Source organism: Neolamprologus brichardi, chromosome 3 (genome assembly GCF_056152115.1).
Source record: "Neolamprologus brichardi isolate AB-2024 chromosome 3, ASM5615211v1, whole genome shotgun sequence".
NCBI classification, from domain to species: Eukaryota; Metazoa; Chordata; class Actinopteri; order Cichliformes; family Cichlidae; genus Neolamprologus; species Neolamprologus brichardi.
Genome location: NC_142106.1, coordinates 19,142,693 through 19,159,945, shown reverse-complemented (window position 1 = coordinate 19,159,945; position 17,253 = coordinate 19,142,693). Strand labels below are relative to the sequence as shown.

Sequence of the window (17,253 nt, the reverse complement as noted above, 5' to 3'; positions counted from 1 at the left end):
TAAATTCACAGACTCCGCCCCCAGCACGGCTCCAATCGAAGCTGAAGTGAAGCCGTTTCAGAACATTTTGCTCTACATATTTGAGTTGTTTGCCATGGTTGGTAAGTCATGTTTTCAAAGATTGTTTCAATTATTATTATTAGCTTTTACTTCTGTGGCTCTTTGGAGTTGAGACAAAGCTGTGTGAAAGGCATTAGCCATGTTGCTCGGTGATAGCATAATATTCTGTTTTAGCTAGCTGAAAGGTATTGTTTGCGGGCAAATACCACAGCCTTGAAAAAAAGCTTGCATGTGAATTTTCAGTCAAACCTTTGGTCAAATACACTTAAAACAATGTCTAGAATGTGAAATGTTGGTATAATGGTGCTACTTGAAGCCTGAAAACGATCTCCCATAAAAAACGAGCAAACAGCAGTAGCAGAAGTCCCGAGTCCCGACTGAGTTCTACGTTAGCACTTAGATTCCTCCAGAGTTTTGTGCACACGGTTTAGGTAAAAATGAAAAAGGTTGAGGTTTTACATTTAGTTCAGTATTACCTGTTGTCTGTGTCCTTGTCTTTTGGGAAAATACTTTACACAAGTAATGGCTCAAAAAGGATTCCTTTTTTTTTTACTGTGCTGCAATTGATTTGTGCCGTTAATTAGTGTCAACTAATTTTTATTCAATCTCCACATAGGATATGCTTGTGAAGATGGAATATGGGGGAGAGCAGAAGTGCGTTGAAGTTCCACAAAGTGATGAATGAAGGACATGCATATTGTATTTTGTATTTATTGAAATAAGTGATGAGAATGCTGTTATTTGCATTTACCAGCTCACCTATGTCAGACCTTTTGATAAACGAAATTCTAATGAAAGTGAGAACATGTACACTGTTACATCTTTCAGAAAATGTTTTGAAATTGTGGTGCACAGTTCAGAATAAATGTTTTTCAAAAACCATTGCGTCTTTTTAGTAAATGTTTATTTCCAAAAGAAATTTCTAGAAGTTCAGAAGAGTAAAATTCCCGCTTTTTAGAATTAATTAGAGGATAACTCTTACGTAGTTAAACTAAAATACTCTTTGAGAGTTAATATATAAACTCTTAACACCAAGTGTTAAATTATCAACTCCAGAGAGATTTGGTGTTTAACACTAAATCAGAGTTAACATACCAACTCTCCAAAAAGAGTTAAATTAACACTCTCTGGTGTGGACCCATATAGACACTTTAAAAGTGTTGAAATCAAATCTGACAGTGTTAATTTGGACATGCTGGATTTGCTATGTACAGATGTTTCATTCCACAGCTGGGTCAAAGGTCATATGTTCATCTCATTGCTGGTAAGATTACTTCATGCAGGTTATGGATTTAATTATGAGTTCAATTTCATACTACTAAAGTTGTCAGCACAAAAAATTAAAGCATTTAATTTTCTTTTTTTAGTGGAAGATTAATGATATTAAAAATCTGTCACACAAACACATTGAGTTGGTATTCAAGTGTCCCCCTAACATGTGTGCAGCAGATCACAGTCATTTATCTCTTCTCCTTATCAGCTTCAGCATCTACACCCGTCATAAAGGTGATGTCATATGTCAGCAGCAGGGTGGTGTTACAGTGTGAGTCTGCAGGCTGGTATCCAGAGCCTGAGCTGCTGTGGTTGGACGGTGAGGGAAACCTCCTCTCTGCTGGACCTACAGAGACCCTCAGAGGTCCTGATGACCTCTATACTGTCAGCAGCAGAGTGACTGTGGAGAAGAGACACAGCAACAACATCACCTGCAGAGTCCAACAGAGGAAGACCAACCAGAGCAGAGAGAGAGCATTTTAAAAGTCAAATTCCTGTAATAGTTCCTGACTGAGTCATTATTACCTGGAACATGTTCCAGGTAATAATGACTCAGAAACTATTTCATTAATTTTACTTTTAAAATGTTTTTCACTCTCACTTTTCCCTCTAGTGGTAAAATCACACACATCTTCCTCTAATCCAGTGTATGTTTGGTTTGTTTTGTCCTTTAAGGTGAAGCCATCAGAGTCCCCACATTAATTATCTGTATCACTGTCGGAGCAGCTTTCTTGGTGTGTATAGTGGTGTTTGTTACACGGAAACTGAGGCAGAAGCAAAGCAGTGAGTCAGAAATTCATTCTTTTTTTTTATCATCAATATTATCTGCAATAAGAGAGCAGAATCACCTGTAACATGAGTGTTAGGCTTCAGTCACTTTTTACTGTCTCAGTAATTATTTGCCTTGTTCTGCTCTGCTTAAGTCTGAAGCATGTGTTCATTTTTCAGATTGATCATTAGCTGCTCAGTACTGATGCTTTGTGTGTCGAAATTAAAAGTGCAGTTATTTTTCTTGTATATTATTACATCATCAAAAATGCTGCTGCCATCCTCATTTTACAGTTTGTAATTACTCTGATATTTATTCAATTCTCACATCAACCATGATCATCCTGTGTTTTTAGACAGTTTGTGTAAGTGTAGTGAAGGATCTCCATCAGTGTGTCACTGAATGGAAACAGGCCTCAGTCTGATGAAGGTTACTTTTGGTTTGCTCTCTCCTCTTGTTAACCTCGTCGCTGTCAGCGTAACACTATCTGTAATTCACTGTAATCACCCATTACAACCTGTATATATCACTATAATTCACACTGTGTTTAAGGTTCTTTAAAAGATTTAGTTTCAGGATAAATGTAAAGTAATAAAAACTAAAGTGAGACTACATGACTTTGTATGTAGTAACACATATTTCTGTTATTTCTGTGAGCAGACAACAGAAACAAGCTGGAAAATCATTCACCTTTCATTGATGAAAGTAATATAATAAAACAGAATTAGATGTACCATTTTTCACTGTGCAGCAGAGAGCCAGAGGAAAGACTCTGAAATGAGCACATTGCGTTTCAGTCTGTGGAACAAAGTTAAAGATGGACTAGAAATGTGTCACACACTTCAGAAATATACAAGTTTACAAATGCTGAAACCAGGGCTGTCCAGACATGTTTGAAGGGGCAGGTGCTCAAAGTTAAAAAGGGGCACATAGAACCAGGCTAAATAACAACAATACACATTCATCAAGAATCTAATATGGAATCACATCATACTGTATCAGTGTTATCAGGTGGGGACAATGCAAAGCAAACATAGCCTGTGATTTACCTGATTAACACACTGAGTCTGTATCAGTCCCACTCCCAGTGATAAACCCACAGTTATCACCTGACCTAAATGATTTTATGATCAACTTATTCATTGCTAACATGTTTAGGAGCCATTCATTATTAAAATACATGTTACAGTATAGTTACTTGTGTTATTGTTCTGTTTCCTCACAGTTTCCAGCTGTGTTCACTTTATCTGCAAATTTTCATGTGTTCACACAACAGTCGGATTCAAACATGTAAATCCAGAAAACTGTTCCAGTAATAAAGTAAACACACTGCTGAAAATAAGTGAACAGGATTCTTTTGACACTTTGTGGTGGACCACTGGAGGGCTCCACTCACACCCAGTTCTCAGGAAGTGTTGTTGCTGTGTTTTGGAGGGAAAAGAGTTGAGTTGTGTGGTGATAAGTAATAAACGAGCAGTGTCAATCGAGAGCTCTCGTGTCGTCTGTGTTTACCTCCACATTGGTGACCCCTGACTTGAACATGTTGCAGTCCGATGGTGGCACCGACTCCGCTCTGGATGCATCAGCAGCCGCCAGCCCTCTGCCTCCGGCTGCAGCTACGTTTGCTGTGGCGCTCGAGCTGCCGGACTTTTGGCTTCACGATCCCCCGTCGTGGTTCGTGCACGTGGAGGCTCAGTTCGCCCTTCGTGGCATCTCGGCTGACGACACGAAATATCACCATGTAGTGGCTTCTCTCGACCCGCTAGCCACCCGTCGTGCGTTGACTCTCCTCCGGGACCCACCCACCCGAGGGAAGTACGCCGCCCTTAAGGAGCTGCTTCTTCGGCGCTATGCCCTCTCCGACGCAGAGCGAGCCGAGAAGCTCCTCTCCCTCTCAGGCCTGGGTGGCGGTACGGCTCTCGAACTGATGGAGCACATGCTATCCTTTCTCGGACCGGACGACGGGGGATTCCTCTTCGCCCACATATTCCTCCGACAGCTGCCGGCGGCCGTGAGAGCCGGCCTCGCCAACTCTCCGCTTCTGGGCACGAAGGATTATCGCTCCCTGGCTGAGGACGCGGATCGTATTCTCCTGGCTACCCGCACTTTCCACGATCACGACCTAGTTCCAGCTTCGCCGGCGGCGCCTTCCACTTCCCCACTGACCTGCCCCGACGTCTCCGATCCTTCGCTGACGGCAAAGATCGCGGCACAGCGACACCACGGACGGGACCTCTGTTTCTACCATCAGCGTTTTGGCGCCAGAGCGCGCCGCTGCCTGCCGCCTTGTGCTTTTCCGACCCTGGGACATGGACCCCGCCAGCGCGCTGTAGCGGCCGCGACCGCTGGCGACAAAGAAAGACTGCTCTTCATAGAAGACTCGCGCTCTGGGAGACGTTTCCTGGTCGACTCCGGCTCCCAGAAGAGCCTCCTTCCCCCGTCCGGAGCCGACAGTTTAGCAGCGGGCTGCGGACCGCAGCTTATTGCGGCTAATGGCTCTCCCATCGCAACGTTCGGGGAAAGGTTCGTGACTGTTTGTTTTCATGGTCGGGATTTCCAATGGAACTTTGTTGTTGCCGCTAGCTCTGTACCTATTTTGGGCGCCGATTTTCTTTGTGCCCACGGACTGCTGGTCGATGTCGCTAACAGACGCTTAATCGATGCACTGTCTTTTTCTTCAATGCCCTGTTTCACTCGCGCCATCGAGCCCCTGAATCGGGCTAATTTAGTGACTTCAGGGAATGTTTTTCAGCGTTTGCTCTTGGAGTTCCCTTCACTGACTGTTCCTAATTTTTCGAACACGGCAACGAAGCACGGGGTTGAACATTATATCCCGACGGTCGGTCCGCCGGTGTTCGCACGCGCGCGTCGCCTCGACCCCGCGAAACTCTCCGTCGCTCGGGAAGAGTTTGCCGCAATGGAGCGCCTCGGCATAGTGCAGCGCTCGAATAGTGCCTGGGCTTCTCCGCTACACATGGTGCCCAAGTCAGACGGTCGGTGGCGGCCGTGTGGGGATTTTCGCCGTTTGAATAATGTCACGGAGAACGACCGCTACCCCATTCCCCACATCCAGGATTTTTCCGCCCACCTCGCCGGCACCTCGATTTTTTCTAAAATTGACTTGGTGCGGGGGTATCACCAGGTTCCCGTGCGCGCCGAAGACGTCCCCAAAACTGCCGTTATTACCCCTTTCGGCCTGTTTGAATTTTTGCGCATGCCGTTCGGCCTGAAAGGTGCCGCCCAGACTTTTCAGCGGTTGATGGACTCTGTTTTGCGCGGGCTACCCTTCGTCTTCGTGTACCTTGATGATATATTGGTGGCCAGCTGCTCTGAGAGTCAGCACGCGTCCCATCTGCACCAGGTTTTCCAGCGCTTGGCGGCACACGGCCTGATCGTCAACCCCTCCAAGTGCCAGTTCGGCTTGCCGGTTCTGGATTTCTTGGGCCACCGCATTTCCGCTGACGGTGTGGTTCCGTTGCCAGACAAGGTCCGGGCCGTTGCGGCTTTTCCGCGTCCTGCGTCCGTTAAAGCGCTGCAGGAGTTCTTGGGGATGGTCAATTTCTACAACCGCTTTCTCCCCAGAGCTGCGCACCTGCTGCAGCCTCTCTATGCTGCCTTGAAGGGTAAAACAGCTAAGGACCCGATTGATTGGCTCCCTGAACGCATCCAGGCATTTTCTGGGGCCAAGACCGCGCTGGCAAACGCCGCCCTTCTGGCCCACCCGTTTCCGTCGGCGGAGATTGCGTTGACCTCCGACGCGTCGGACGTGGCAGTGGGCGCGGTGTTAGAACAGCGGGTCTCCGGTGTCTGGCAACCGCTCGCTTTTTTTAGTCGCACGCTTAGGGACAGTGAGCGCAAATATAGCGTTTTTGACAGGGAGCTGCTGGCCCTGCACCTCGCGACACGGCATTTTCGGTTTTTTCTCGAGGGTCGGAGCTTCACCGCATACGTCGATCATAAACCTTTGACATTCGCGATGTCCAAGGTCTCTGATCCGTGGAGCGGGCGCCAGCAGCGCCAGTTGGCAGCCATTTCAGAGTTCACAACTGACATTCAGCACGTGGCTGGTAAGTCCAACTGCGTGGCTGACTGTCTATCCCGTGTGCTGGTCTCTCCCGTTTATGTTGGCATAGACTTCGAGGCTATGGCCGCTGACCAACAGGCCGACCCGGACGTCCTTGCCCTTCGGTCTGCGCAAACGGGCCTTGTATTGGAGGACAGACCCGTGTGGAACGGCGGGCCCAGCCTGCTTTGCGATGTTTCCACCAGCCGTCCACGCCCTGTAGTCCCCCTTTCGTGGCGTCGTCGCGTTTTCGACTCCGTACACGCCCTCTCTCATCCAGGCGTCCGGGCCTCAGTCAAGCTGGTCAGCTCTAGGTTCGTTTGGCCGGGCCTTCGTAAATCAGTGAAAGAGTGGGCAGCCGCGTGCATCCCATGCCAACGTGCTAAGATCCATAGGCACACACAGGCGCCCCTCGAATCCTTCCGCGTTCCAGGGAGGCGTTTTGATCATGTGCATGTGGATCTGGTTGGTCCTCTGCCGCAGTCACAAGGTTTCACGCACCTTTTGACTGTAGTGGACCGCACAACCCGCTGGCCTGAGGCAGTGCCTCTGGCATCCACTACAGCAGCAGCAGTGGCCAGGGCATTTTTGTCAACGTGGGTTTCGCGTTTCGGTCCCCCCGCCGACATCACCTCAGACAGGGGCCCCCAGTTCGTTTCCGAGCTTTGGTCTGCCATGGCTGACGGCCTGGGGGTCAAGGTCCACCGAACCACTGCGTACCACCCGCAGGCCAACGGGATGTGCGAACGTTTCCACCGGTCGCTTAAGGCCGCGTTCCGTGCTTCTCTCACAGATGGCAACTGGGTTGACCGCCTTCCATGGGTTTTACTGGGGTTGCGCTGCGCGGTTAAAGAAGACCTTGGGGTTTCCCCGGCTGAACTGGTCCTCGGTCAGCCCCTCCGGGTCCCCGGGGAATTCTTGCCTGAGAGCCCACCCCCGTGCTTCGCTCCATCTGTGCTGTCTCTCCGTCCCCCAAGAGACTCGTTTTCTCTTCCTGGCCCAGTGCACCATTGTGTGCCCGACACCTTTGTTCCAAGGTCGTTGGACTCCTCACAGTTTGTTTTTGTCAGGCATGACGCTCATAGGCCTCCGCTGCGTCCACTGTATGACGGCCCCTTTAGGGTTATTCAACCGGGCCGGAAGTATTTCCTTTTGGATTTTGGGGGTCGACAGGAGGCTGTTTCTATTGACAGACTTAAACCAGCACATGTGCTTCGGGATGATCAGGTGGTGCCGGCTCAGGCCCCCCGCCGTGGCCGCCCGCCTTCCACTGGACCGGACAATCCTGCTTCTTCCTCTGGGAGCGCCCCCCACCTGGCGGGGCCCGAGCTGTCTTCAGTTTTTCCTGACCGCCCATGCCAGCCTGGCCCTCAGGCTCGCTTCCCCTCCGCCAGCTCTCCACCTCCCCGCTTCAGCCGTTCTGGACGTTTAATTAAAGCGAGGGTTCTGGACTAGGGGATGACCCTACTGGGTGTTCGGGGGGGGCATGTGTGGTGGACCACTGGAGGGCTCCACTCACACCCAGTTCTCAGGAAGTGTTGTTGCTGTGTTTTGGAGGGAAAAGAGTTGAGTTGTGTGGTGATAAGTAATAAACGAGCAGTGTCAATCGAGAGCTCTCGTGTCGTCTGTATTTACCTCCACAACTTAAGGTTAAAAAAAATCACTGTAGCAGGGAAAGATTAGACTGGAAGAGAGCACAGCTCTACTAAGACAAGTGGAATGAGCTGTCACTGTTTGTTCAATGTTCACTTTGTTTGGTGAACAAGGAAGGCGTTCCCTCTGATTGCTCATGAAAAGAAATGAACTATAAATAACAGAGTCATAAAGAACTCCTAATGTTTCAGAAACTACATTTTGGCCAGTGTTGGCACCCAGTGTTGTGGAAATGACACAGTCTTCACCAGTGGGGATAGTTACAAAGCTTTCTTTGTTATGAATTAGCATACATGTTTTTATTGAACATTTGAAGATAAAAAAACAAAAAAACAAACAAAAACCAAACAGAAACTCTTGTAGAGGACATAAAGTCAGAGATAGAAACTACAAGGAGCAGGTGCATCTAGCACAGGTAGAGCTGCTGCTAAATCTGTGGTAGAGGTGAGCTCAAAGGGCTCACAGACATTTCTCTGTTTTGGACAGGCTGGATTAAAGTAACATCCTGACAGTGAAGGTGTGTAAAAATGGGAAACAGATCCTGTTATGAGAAGTGCGCCAGAGAGGAAAGCTCTAAAAGAAAGACTTCCCTCCAGTGTCCCTGAAAATGTTCGTGTGAGTAAATTGTTTCTCAGCCTGTGATGTTTAATGTTTCAAAGGGTTGTACTGTTGATTCCTGTAAGAACATAAAAACATTTTGTTTTTTTTAATTTTCAGAGGTGAAGCATGTCTGTTTATACGAGTGGAGTTTTTACCCTTCGATTCTTATCCTTCATTAATGTTGTCCTGCCTCTAACTCATCTCATCTGCAGAGGTAAATAAATAGATATATATTGGCATAAAAAATAATCACTAGGAGGAAAAAATATTTATGTTCAGAAGATGCCTGATCAAATACACAGATCGCCTCTTTACACAGTAAAAGGCACAGAAAATGATTAGATACCAGCGTCGTTTATCTGCATTGTTGTTGCTCTTTGTGTTTTCTGAGTTTAAATAAAGAACAGAATCTTTTAGACTTCATCTGTGCAGAGATCCATCCATGTCTGAGGTGTTGCTTCAATCAGCCTTTCATCTGAATCCTACAACAATAAATCAAATCTGATGTGTTTCTTTGCAGGTTATTCTCAGGAAGCTCCAACAAAGCAAATTGTGGCTCTGCTGGGTGATGATGTTGTTTTACCCTGTTTCCTGAAAACTCCCATGGATGCTTCACAGCTGCAGCTGGAGTGGGCAAGAGCTGACCTGGCACCAGGATTTATCTACATGTGGGAGAAAAATAAAGAAAATGTGGACGACAAGCAGCCGTCATATGCTGGAAGAACCTCACTGTCCTTTGATAAACTGAAGCATGGAGACGTCTCACTGACTCTCTCCAAAGTACAGCTGTCTGATGAAGGACCGTACAGATGTTTCATTCCACAGCTGGGTCAAAGGTCATATGTTCATCTCATTGCTGGTAAGATTACTTCATGCAGGTTATGGATTTAATTATGAGTTCAATTTCATACTACTAAAGTTGTCAGCACAAAAAATTAAAGCATTTAATTTTCTTTTTTTAGTGGAAGATTAATGATATTAAAAATCTGTCACACAAACACATTGAGTTGGTATTCAAGTGTCCCCCTAACATGTGTGCAGCAGATCACAGTCATTTATCTCTTCTCCTTATCAGCTTCAGCATCTACACCCGTCATAAAGGTGATGTCATATGTCAGCAGCAGGGTGGTGTTACAGTGTGAGTCTGCAGGCTGGTATCCAGAGCCTGAGCTGCTGTGGTTGGACGGTGAGGGAAACCTCCTCTCTGCTGGACCTACAGAGACCCTCAGAGGTCCTGATGACCTCTATACTGTCAGCAGCAGAGTGACTGTGGAGAAGAGACACAGCAACAACATCACCTGCAGAGTCCAACAGAGGAAGACCAACCAGAGCAGAGAGAGAGCATTTTAAAAGTCAAATTCCTGTAATAGTTCCTGACTGAGTCATTATTACCTGGAACATGTTCCAGGTAATAATGACTCAGAAACTATTTCATTAATTTTACTTTTAAAATGTTTTTCACTCTCACTTTTCCCTCTAGTGGTAAAATCACACACATCTTCCTCTAATCCAGTGTATGTTTGGTTTGTTTTGTCCTTTAAGGTGAAGCCATCAGAGTCCCCACATTAATTATCTGTATCACTGTCGGAGCAGCTTTCTTGGTGTGTATAGTGGTGTTTGTTACACGGAAACTGAGGCAGAAGCAAAGCAGTGAGTCAGAAATTCATTCTTTTTTTTTTATCATCAATATTATCTGCAATAAGAGAGCAGAATCACCTGTAACATGAGTGTTAGGCTTCAGTCACTTTTTACTGTCTCAGTAATTATTTGCCTTGTTCTGCTCTGCTTAAGTCTGAAGCATGTGTTCATTTTTCAGATTGATCATTAGCTGCTCAGTACTGATGCTTTGTGTGTCGAAATTAAAAGTGCAGTTATTTTTCTTGTATATTATTACATCATCAAAAATGCTGCTGCCATCCTCATTTTACAGTTTGTAATTACTCTGATATTTATTCAATTCTCACATCAACCATGATCATCCTGTGTTTTTAGACAGTTTGTGTAAGTGTAGTGAAGGATCTCCATCAGTGTGTCACTGAATGGAAACAGGCCTCAGTCTGATGAAGGTTACTTTTGGTTTGCTCTCTCCTCTTGTTAACCTCGTCGCTGTCAGCGTAACACTATCTGTAATTCACTGTAATCACCCATTACAACCTGTATATATCACTATGATTCACACCGTGTTTAAGGTTCTTTAAGAGATTTAGTTTCAGGATAAATGTAAAGTAATAAAAACTAAAGTGACACTACATGACTTTGTATGTAGTAACACATATTTCTGTTATTTCTGTGAGCAGACAACAGAAACAAGCTGGAAAATCATTCACCTTTCATTGATGAAAGTAATATAATAAAACAGAATTAGATGTACCATTTTTCACTGTGCAGCAGAGAGCCAGAGGAAAGACTCTGAAATGAGCACATTGCGTTTCAGTCTGTGGAACAAAGTTAAAGATGAACTAGAAATGTGTCACACACTTCAGAAATATACAAGTTTACAAATGCTGAAACCAGGGCTGTCCAGACATGTTTGAAGGGGCAGGTGCTCAAAGTTAAAAAGGGGCACATAGTTTAAATTTAATCAGTGACCTAAAGACCAGATATCAGTTGGTATGTGTGTGTATATATATATATATATATATATATATATATATATATATATATATATATATATATATATGTGTGTGTGTGTGTGTGTATGTATACACTTAAAGTAGAAGTTGTTCAGGGACATCAAAGACGATCAAAAGTTCCGTTTGCTGACTGAAGCGAAGCTGCAGTCAAATCGGTCCCTACCAGCTTCGCGCGAATTGACTAAATGCGCTGTGAGGGCCATTGGGCCTTTATATGCCCACGTCTATAAAGGCGGGTCCAGATATAAAAGCGCCTTTATAGACGTGTGTATATAAAAGCGGGCCCTCACAGCGCATTTAGTCAATTCGCGCAAGCTGGTAGGGACCGATTGGCAAACGGAAACGGAACTTTTGATCGTCTTTAATGTCCCTGAACAACTTCTACTTTAAGGACTGTTTCCCACTGTGGAGTTTCTCCTTTGATCAGCTTGGACTTCTGTACAGTGTAAGCGGGTGTTTCCAGCTACCAGCTGCATGTTAGTGTAGATTACACTGAATTTTAATCACACACTGGCGGATGTGAAAAAGCTAATTTTCTTTCACTACGGGCTTTAATTCTGTGCTCGGGTTTCGTCTTAATCATACCTGTTCAAGGTAAACCGATGTTTTACTTAAACTCTGCTTTCAGCTGAAAGCAAACTTTTGCAGGCAAAAAAGCGTAAAACGTCGTGATTCCCTGACCCTTTTCGGTTAAGCTTTGGGACTTTATATACCTAAAACACAGGTATGATCGTTTGCTCGGACAGGAAAAAGTTAAATATTTCCCGAAACTATGACTGTCGTGTCTGCAAGTTCGTGTTTAAGGAGTGGGTGAAATAATCGCTGGTTTGTCACAGCAGGTAAGTCCAGAGTTAAACTATTCTCACCTATGCTGCAAAATATTACCCACGCCTTTAACTTTTACTAGCAGCCCATGCACTTTGAGTTTAAGAAGTCTGTGTCACGATTTATCATGTTAATACATATCACAGTGGTCATTTTTATGCACTGAGTCCATAAATTACCTGTGTTTGTAGCGTGCAGTTTAGCTGAAGAACAAATAATGCAGTCTCTACCTACAAGGTGATCAGACGGAGCGTCTGGTTTAAGTCAGTATCATACTGCCTCTGTGTCAGATTTGTTTCCTGCTCAGTTCCAGCAGACTCATAATCATGAACAAACTGAACTAAAGTATTATAAATTATTGCTGCATGCCTGAGCCTTCACTGCTGTTCTGGCACTTGTAACACTTCTGTCCTAGAGGTAAATCTCTTTACTGACGTCACTGGATTCAACCAAATTTCAGTCATTAATTTATGGTTTTCCCGCTAATGTGATGTTTACCAGAGCTCAAGAAGTCAACTCCTCTTGCAAACACAATTGGTAAAATATTCACTGCCAGAAATCCATGATGATGTTTCCATGTAGCAGAGGATCAGTCAGTCTCTTACACCCAATTACATTTAAGGAAAAAGCGGGTTTTAATCCAGCAACATTTGATTTTGCCAGATTTGACAACAGTTTCATGTTCAGAATAAAAACATATATCATGGTATGTGTGGATTTCTAAAGCATGTTCCTGTAAATTATCTCTGTATGCTGCTCACTGACTGTCTTATATTTTTCTGATTTCAGTTTAGTTTTCAATAAATCAGAGATATTAGGTGTCGCTCAGGTTTCCCCTCGCATTCTTAGATCTAGTAGATTTCTGTTGGTGTAGTTGTTGCTCTCAGCCACCTGCTAACATTAGTAGCTGGTCAGCATCATAGCTGCTGAACTAAATTTTATTCGTCGTGTCGTTTTACAATCAAAGTGTCAATATAAACTGAGCAGTATGTCTGTGTTGAGACGTAACAATTTTCTTTTTGTCTGCAGCCTGAATGTGATGATGATGAGGAAGAAGAAGATCTGGTTCCCCACAGACTGTTAACAAGATGACGACATGGATTTCATGCCTTTCTTCATGGTCCCACTGTGGACTTTAATGCTCCACTTGGGTTCAGTTAGAGGTAAATAATGTGTTTCTATTACCGACTCTACTTTAAGTTTGTCTTTTTTTTAACTGATGCTAAAATCGATTGTAGGTATTTTGTATGTTGACATCTTTCCAGTGTTTTTAATTTTTGAGGATTTTAAAAATGGAGATGGCATTTCCAGTTAGAGCAGGTTTGTTGAGAAGCGAGTGCCTCATTCGTGTTACGACCCGTCTAGGGCCAGGCAATAACATGGTTGAGGCACTCGCTTCCCCCCCAAGACCCAAGCAGCCACAAGAAACAAATCCGTTAATTTCAATATGATTTTTTTACAATGTGAAAAAAAGGAACCAAAACGGGAGTGTCAACACTTCAGGGTGAGCCAAGGCCAAAACAATAAACAAAACAAATCTACACCCCTGACCTTACCAAAACAAAGTCAAAAATAAAGACAGAGTCTGACCTCCTTAACTAACTCAAAACAGGAGAAAACGGGTGATCAAAAGAAACGGCAGCTCACCCCTACCCACTCCACTTCCACAACTTTTAAGCGCACTGCAGCCAGCGGCTGCCACAGGAATACTGCTGGGTCATGAGGAGAAACGCGAGGACCTCTCGGCTGTAGCTCCAGCCTCCTTTTAATGGGCGGGTCCTCCAGCTGGAACCAGTCACGTCGGGGCAGTGTATCCACGCACCAATCGGAGCAGGGCCTGGCACAGCTAAATTAACATAAAAAGACACAACACCTGCACAAAACAAACACATGAACATGCAAGTTCGTAACACTCTGGATAAGAAAACGCTGAATTTGGAGACAAATAATCCAAAGAAATAAAGGCTGGGAAATTTTCCTGAAGACAATTTAAAGAAATGACAAAACTGCCTAAGAGTTCAGGCTGTGTTTAAGAACAAAGGTGGTCATAACAAATACTTTCTAGTTCATTAGTATTGCACAGACTCTGTATTTATCTTATTTACTGTATTTTCATGAATGTTAGCAGACATTTCAATAAATCACTGCATCGTTTCACATTTTCCTACAAAGAATGCAATGAAGGACAGCTCAATAGTCCCACGGCTTTGTATTCACACGCTGCACAGTTTATTTCTCAAACTATTTTTTTAAACAAGTAAAATAATGTTCTCCATGTGGAGTGCTTTGAGGTAAATCCAGCACTGTTATGGACATTTTATAAATATAAAATCACAGCAGTCTTTTACATTTATATTTCTAGTTGAATTTTGTTTTATACATTAGTTTACACATTTTAAAAGATGGTGGTGAGATGTGTTTGGAGACGTGTCATTGACAAAAAGACTGGAGGCCGAGCTGAAGCTTGAACACAAAATGTTGGAAGTTTTTGGATTAAATCATCTGTAGGTGGAACAAGGATGGCCAGAGTAAAGCGTGGAGTTATACTGTTGGCTGTTGTTCTGGTACTAGTATGGTTACTGTGTTTGGACATTGCTTCACATGGAGTTATTTCTATGTGACAAACACCTTGATTAAAATTTTAAGCTTGGGTTACTTTAGCTGTAAAAATGAAGAAAAGACTTCAGTATAATTCATCACCTTTACAGGTGTCCCACACACCAACTCCTGTGACTGTAATACTGTGATATTTTACATTAGTCCTTACTACTGGTTTCCTCTCAGGTCATTAGTATTTGGTGTTATTTTGAACAAGTTCTGAATGTTGTGGACCAAATATTTGTTTTCTGCTTTGAACATTGTCAACCAAGTCTTTAAATGTAAGAATATGACATTTAAGGAAAAGTAGATTTGATGGTTCTTTTGAGTTGGTTTTATTTATGATCCTTGTTGTTCTTTTTTGCAGAATGTATATTGGACGGTGTGTTTACAGGTGTCTCCCCACATTTACACAGTATATCATATACAGAAGTATAATAGAACAATACAGAGTATATAATAATGTTTGATTTCAGAGATTTTAACTTTACAGAGCGTTGTGAGAGACTTTGAAATTTTGCCTTTTAACTTACTTAAAATGTGGAATCCAGGATAGTTTGTGCTTACTCAAGAAACATAATTTCAGATACTCTAATTCAATGTTATTTATTGTCAGTTTACTATTGGTAGAATAATGTCAGTAATGTACAATATGGACAGAAACATGTCAGGGGGAAAAAGCACAAGTTGTATAAAGTTGTGAGTGTGTCTGCTCCTCTCTGTCTCCTCAACAGCATCATTTGTAGTGGATGTGACACAGAGCTCCTATCAGGCAGAGGAGAACCACAACATCACACTGGAGTGGACGTTCACCACCAAACCTGACACGTCCATCTCAACACTGAAGATCCGCTGTAGACTGATAACTGATCAAAAACACTCAACTCTGTATTATCTTCATGATGGTGTCGAGTTCTCAGAGGTTCAGGACAAAACGTTTTCAGGACGAGTCCAGAGTGACAAAGACGCCCTCAGAGAAGGACGAATCAGACTCCAGCTGTCCAGACTCAGGACTGAGGACTCGGGTCTGTACCTGTGTGAGGTGGACACAGGTTATGGCCACGGCTACAACAGCTGCAGAGTCACCGTCTCTGGTAAGACGATTCATTTAGACACATGTGATCACTGTGATCTTAGACCAGAAATTGAGATAAGAATGTTATAAATCTAACATGAAACAAAAATAATCTTTCTCTTTTCACAGCTGTAACGAGTATTATTTTTCCTTGTACATACATTTCCGTTTTATATACATGCATAGTTGTGTTCAAATGTTTCATCTTCAATGACTTTAAAACAAGAGTTGGGCACAAGTTTGAGTCATTGTGCAGTTTGTTTACTGAAGATCCAAAAAACTCAAAGATCATCAGTTTGATGGGGAAAAGAGCAGCGTGTTGTTGTGTGACTGCAAGTTTGTGCCGTCACCATGTGAGCTGCTTAAAATGTGACGATAATTTAAAAAGAAATTCACGTTGACATCCTTTTGGACCGACTTGAACATTTCAATGTTATTCTGTGGTTCAAAACTCAAATGTCGACATTCTGGTTCTTACGTCTTTATTCTTGTACCTATTATGTCTCAACTGATTTTTGTGGTTTTCTAGATGCAAAATTTGCTAAAACCTCAACAACGACACTGCTGCTTTTCCCAACTCCAGATCCTGAGGACGTGACTGAGAGACATGGTGAGAAGACAGTCCAACTTTTCTCTGCATCATTCTTCTTTGGGTTGTGTATTTGTAGTGAGCTCTTTTTCTTTTTCTTTTTTTCTACATCAGCAGGTCGATCCAGGGTCCCTGTGGTCATTGTTGTCATCACCGTACCATTAGTTTTGGCTCTCGCTGGTTTTGCTGCATATTTCTCTCTCCACATTTTGCAGAAACTTAAAGTAAGAAACAAACAAACATGTTGTTGCTTCTTGTACCGTCAGACTGACTCATTATTCTACTTCTTTCAGCAGAAGCATCCAGAGGATGATGAGACACAAAAACAACCACTATCAGTCTAGCTGCTGTACTCAAAGGAGCGTTGGTCTTAATGGAGCTGAGAGAGATTTGTTTTTCCTGGATCTTCACATTTATGTTGGATTCAAACCATCAACCACAGGGTGACACTCGGGCCCAGCAGCACTGAGATCATCATAAGGTCACTCCTACAAAAGGATGTGAGATTGACTTGAACTTTGACCCCAGCTGAAGACTCGAGCCTCATCCAGCTTATTTATCGAGCTCATTTTCACACAAACAAAGTGTCATACAAGAAAACAGAGAGTGGAAGATCAGAGGATCTAAACAGAAAATATTTCTTAAAGACGTCTTCAGTCAGAGTTGCTGCTGTCAGACTCTGGAGGATCTGCTTGGAAACAGCAGTGAAACTGATGGATTTCCTCCTTCAATACAAAACTGTGAAGTTCAGCCTGGAGAAGAAACACTCCTCTGCCTCACTGTCAGCATGTTTAATGAATTTACTTACTGGTTGTTTGTTTGTTTGTTTAAGGTGAACTTAAACCTTTCAGTGAGACCTCAAAGTGTCTCTGAGGGACTAATTAAAGGGTTAAAATCCTCCCTGATCATCACTGTGCTGGGCTGACATAGATCATTCCCAAACAAGGAGTCTTTTCCATTCCATCTGCATTCATTACAGATGGAAGTGGATATTTCCAGCACAGTTCATGTGGAAAGATGGGGGAGTCACCTGAAAATTGTGTTGGTGACACAGAAGACTGGAAAAGCACCAACAAGTTTTAAAGTAATAGAAAGAGAATTTCTGGAGCTCATAAG

The 17,253-nt window shown here is 43.6% G+C and overlaps 3 protein-coding genes across 3 annotated transcripts in view; all 3 read left to right on the top strand.

Moving 5' to 3' along the window:
• LOC148103758 (butyrophilin-like protein 2) overlaps positions 1-1,815 on the top strand; it is a 54,799-nt gene extending 52,984 nt beyond the window's left edge. Inside the window, exons 6-7 of the mRNA XM_087838209.1 lie at positions 1,269-1,324; positions 1,541-1,815. Coding sequence (XP_087694335.1) covers positions 1,269-1,324; positions 1,541-1,815 — 331 coding nt within the window. The remainder of the gene's footprint in view (positions 1-1,268; positions 1,325-1,540) is intronic.
• A 6,528-nt stretch (positions 1,816-8,343) lies between these two features.
• LOC118456078 (butyrophilin subfamily 1 member A1-like) lies at positions 8,344-10,144 on the top strand. The gene is given in 5 exon segments (XM_087838208.1): positions 8,344-8,432; positions 8,535-8,631; positions 8,938-9,276; positions 9,493-9,825; positions 9,960-10,144. Coding segments are annotated over 4 exon segments (945 nt in total). The 5' UTR covers positions 8,344-8,432; positions 8,535-8,543.
• A 2,808-nt stretch (positions 10,145-12,952) lies between these two features.
• On the top strand, positions 12,953-16,655 carry LOC148103757 (uncharacterized). Its single transcript, XM_087833097.1, has 4 exons — positions 12,953-13,038; positions 15,208-15,567; positions 16,078-16,361; positions 16,431-16,655. Exons 1-4 carry the CDS (start codon positions 12,972-12,974, stop codon positions 16,479-16,481), a joined length of 762 nt encoding a protein of 253 aa, XP_087689223.1. The 5' UTR covers positions 12,953-12,971; the 3' UTR covers positions 16,482-16,655.
• Positions 16,656-17,253: the final 598 nt, after the last annotated feature.

What these genes read in the sequence shown, in the direction of transcription:
- LOC148103757 (XM_087833097.1), top strand. Translation starts at nt 12,972, where the DNA reads ATGGATTTCATGCCTTTCTTCATGGTCCCACTGTGGACTTTAATGCTC. An exon ending in CTGCAGAGTCACCGTCTCTG is followed by an intron (nt 15,568 to 16,077) that starts GTAAGACGATTC and finishes GTGGTTTTCTAG; the next exon opens with ATGCAAAATTTGCTAAAACC. An exon ending in ACATTTTGCAGAAACTTAAA is followed by an intron (nt 16,362 to 16,430) that starts GTAAGAAACAAA and finishes TACTTCTTTCAG; the next exon opens with CAGAAGCATCCAGAGGATGA.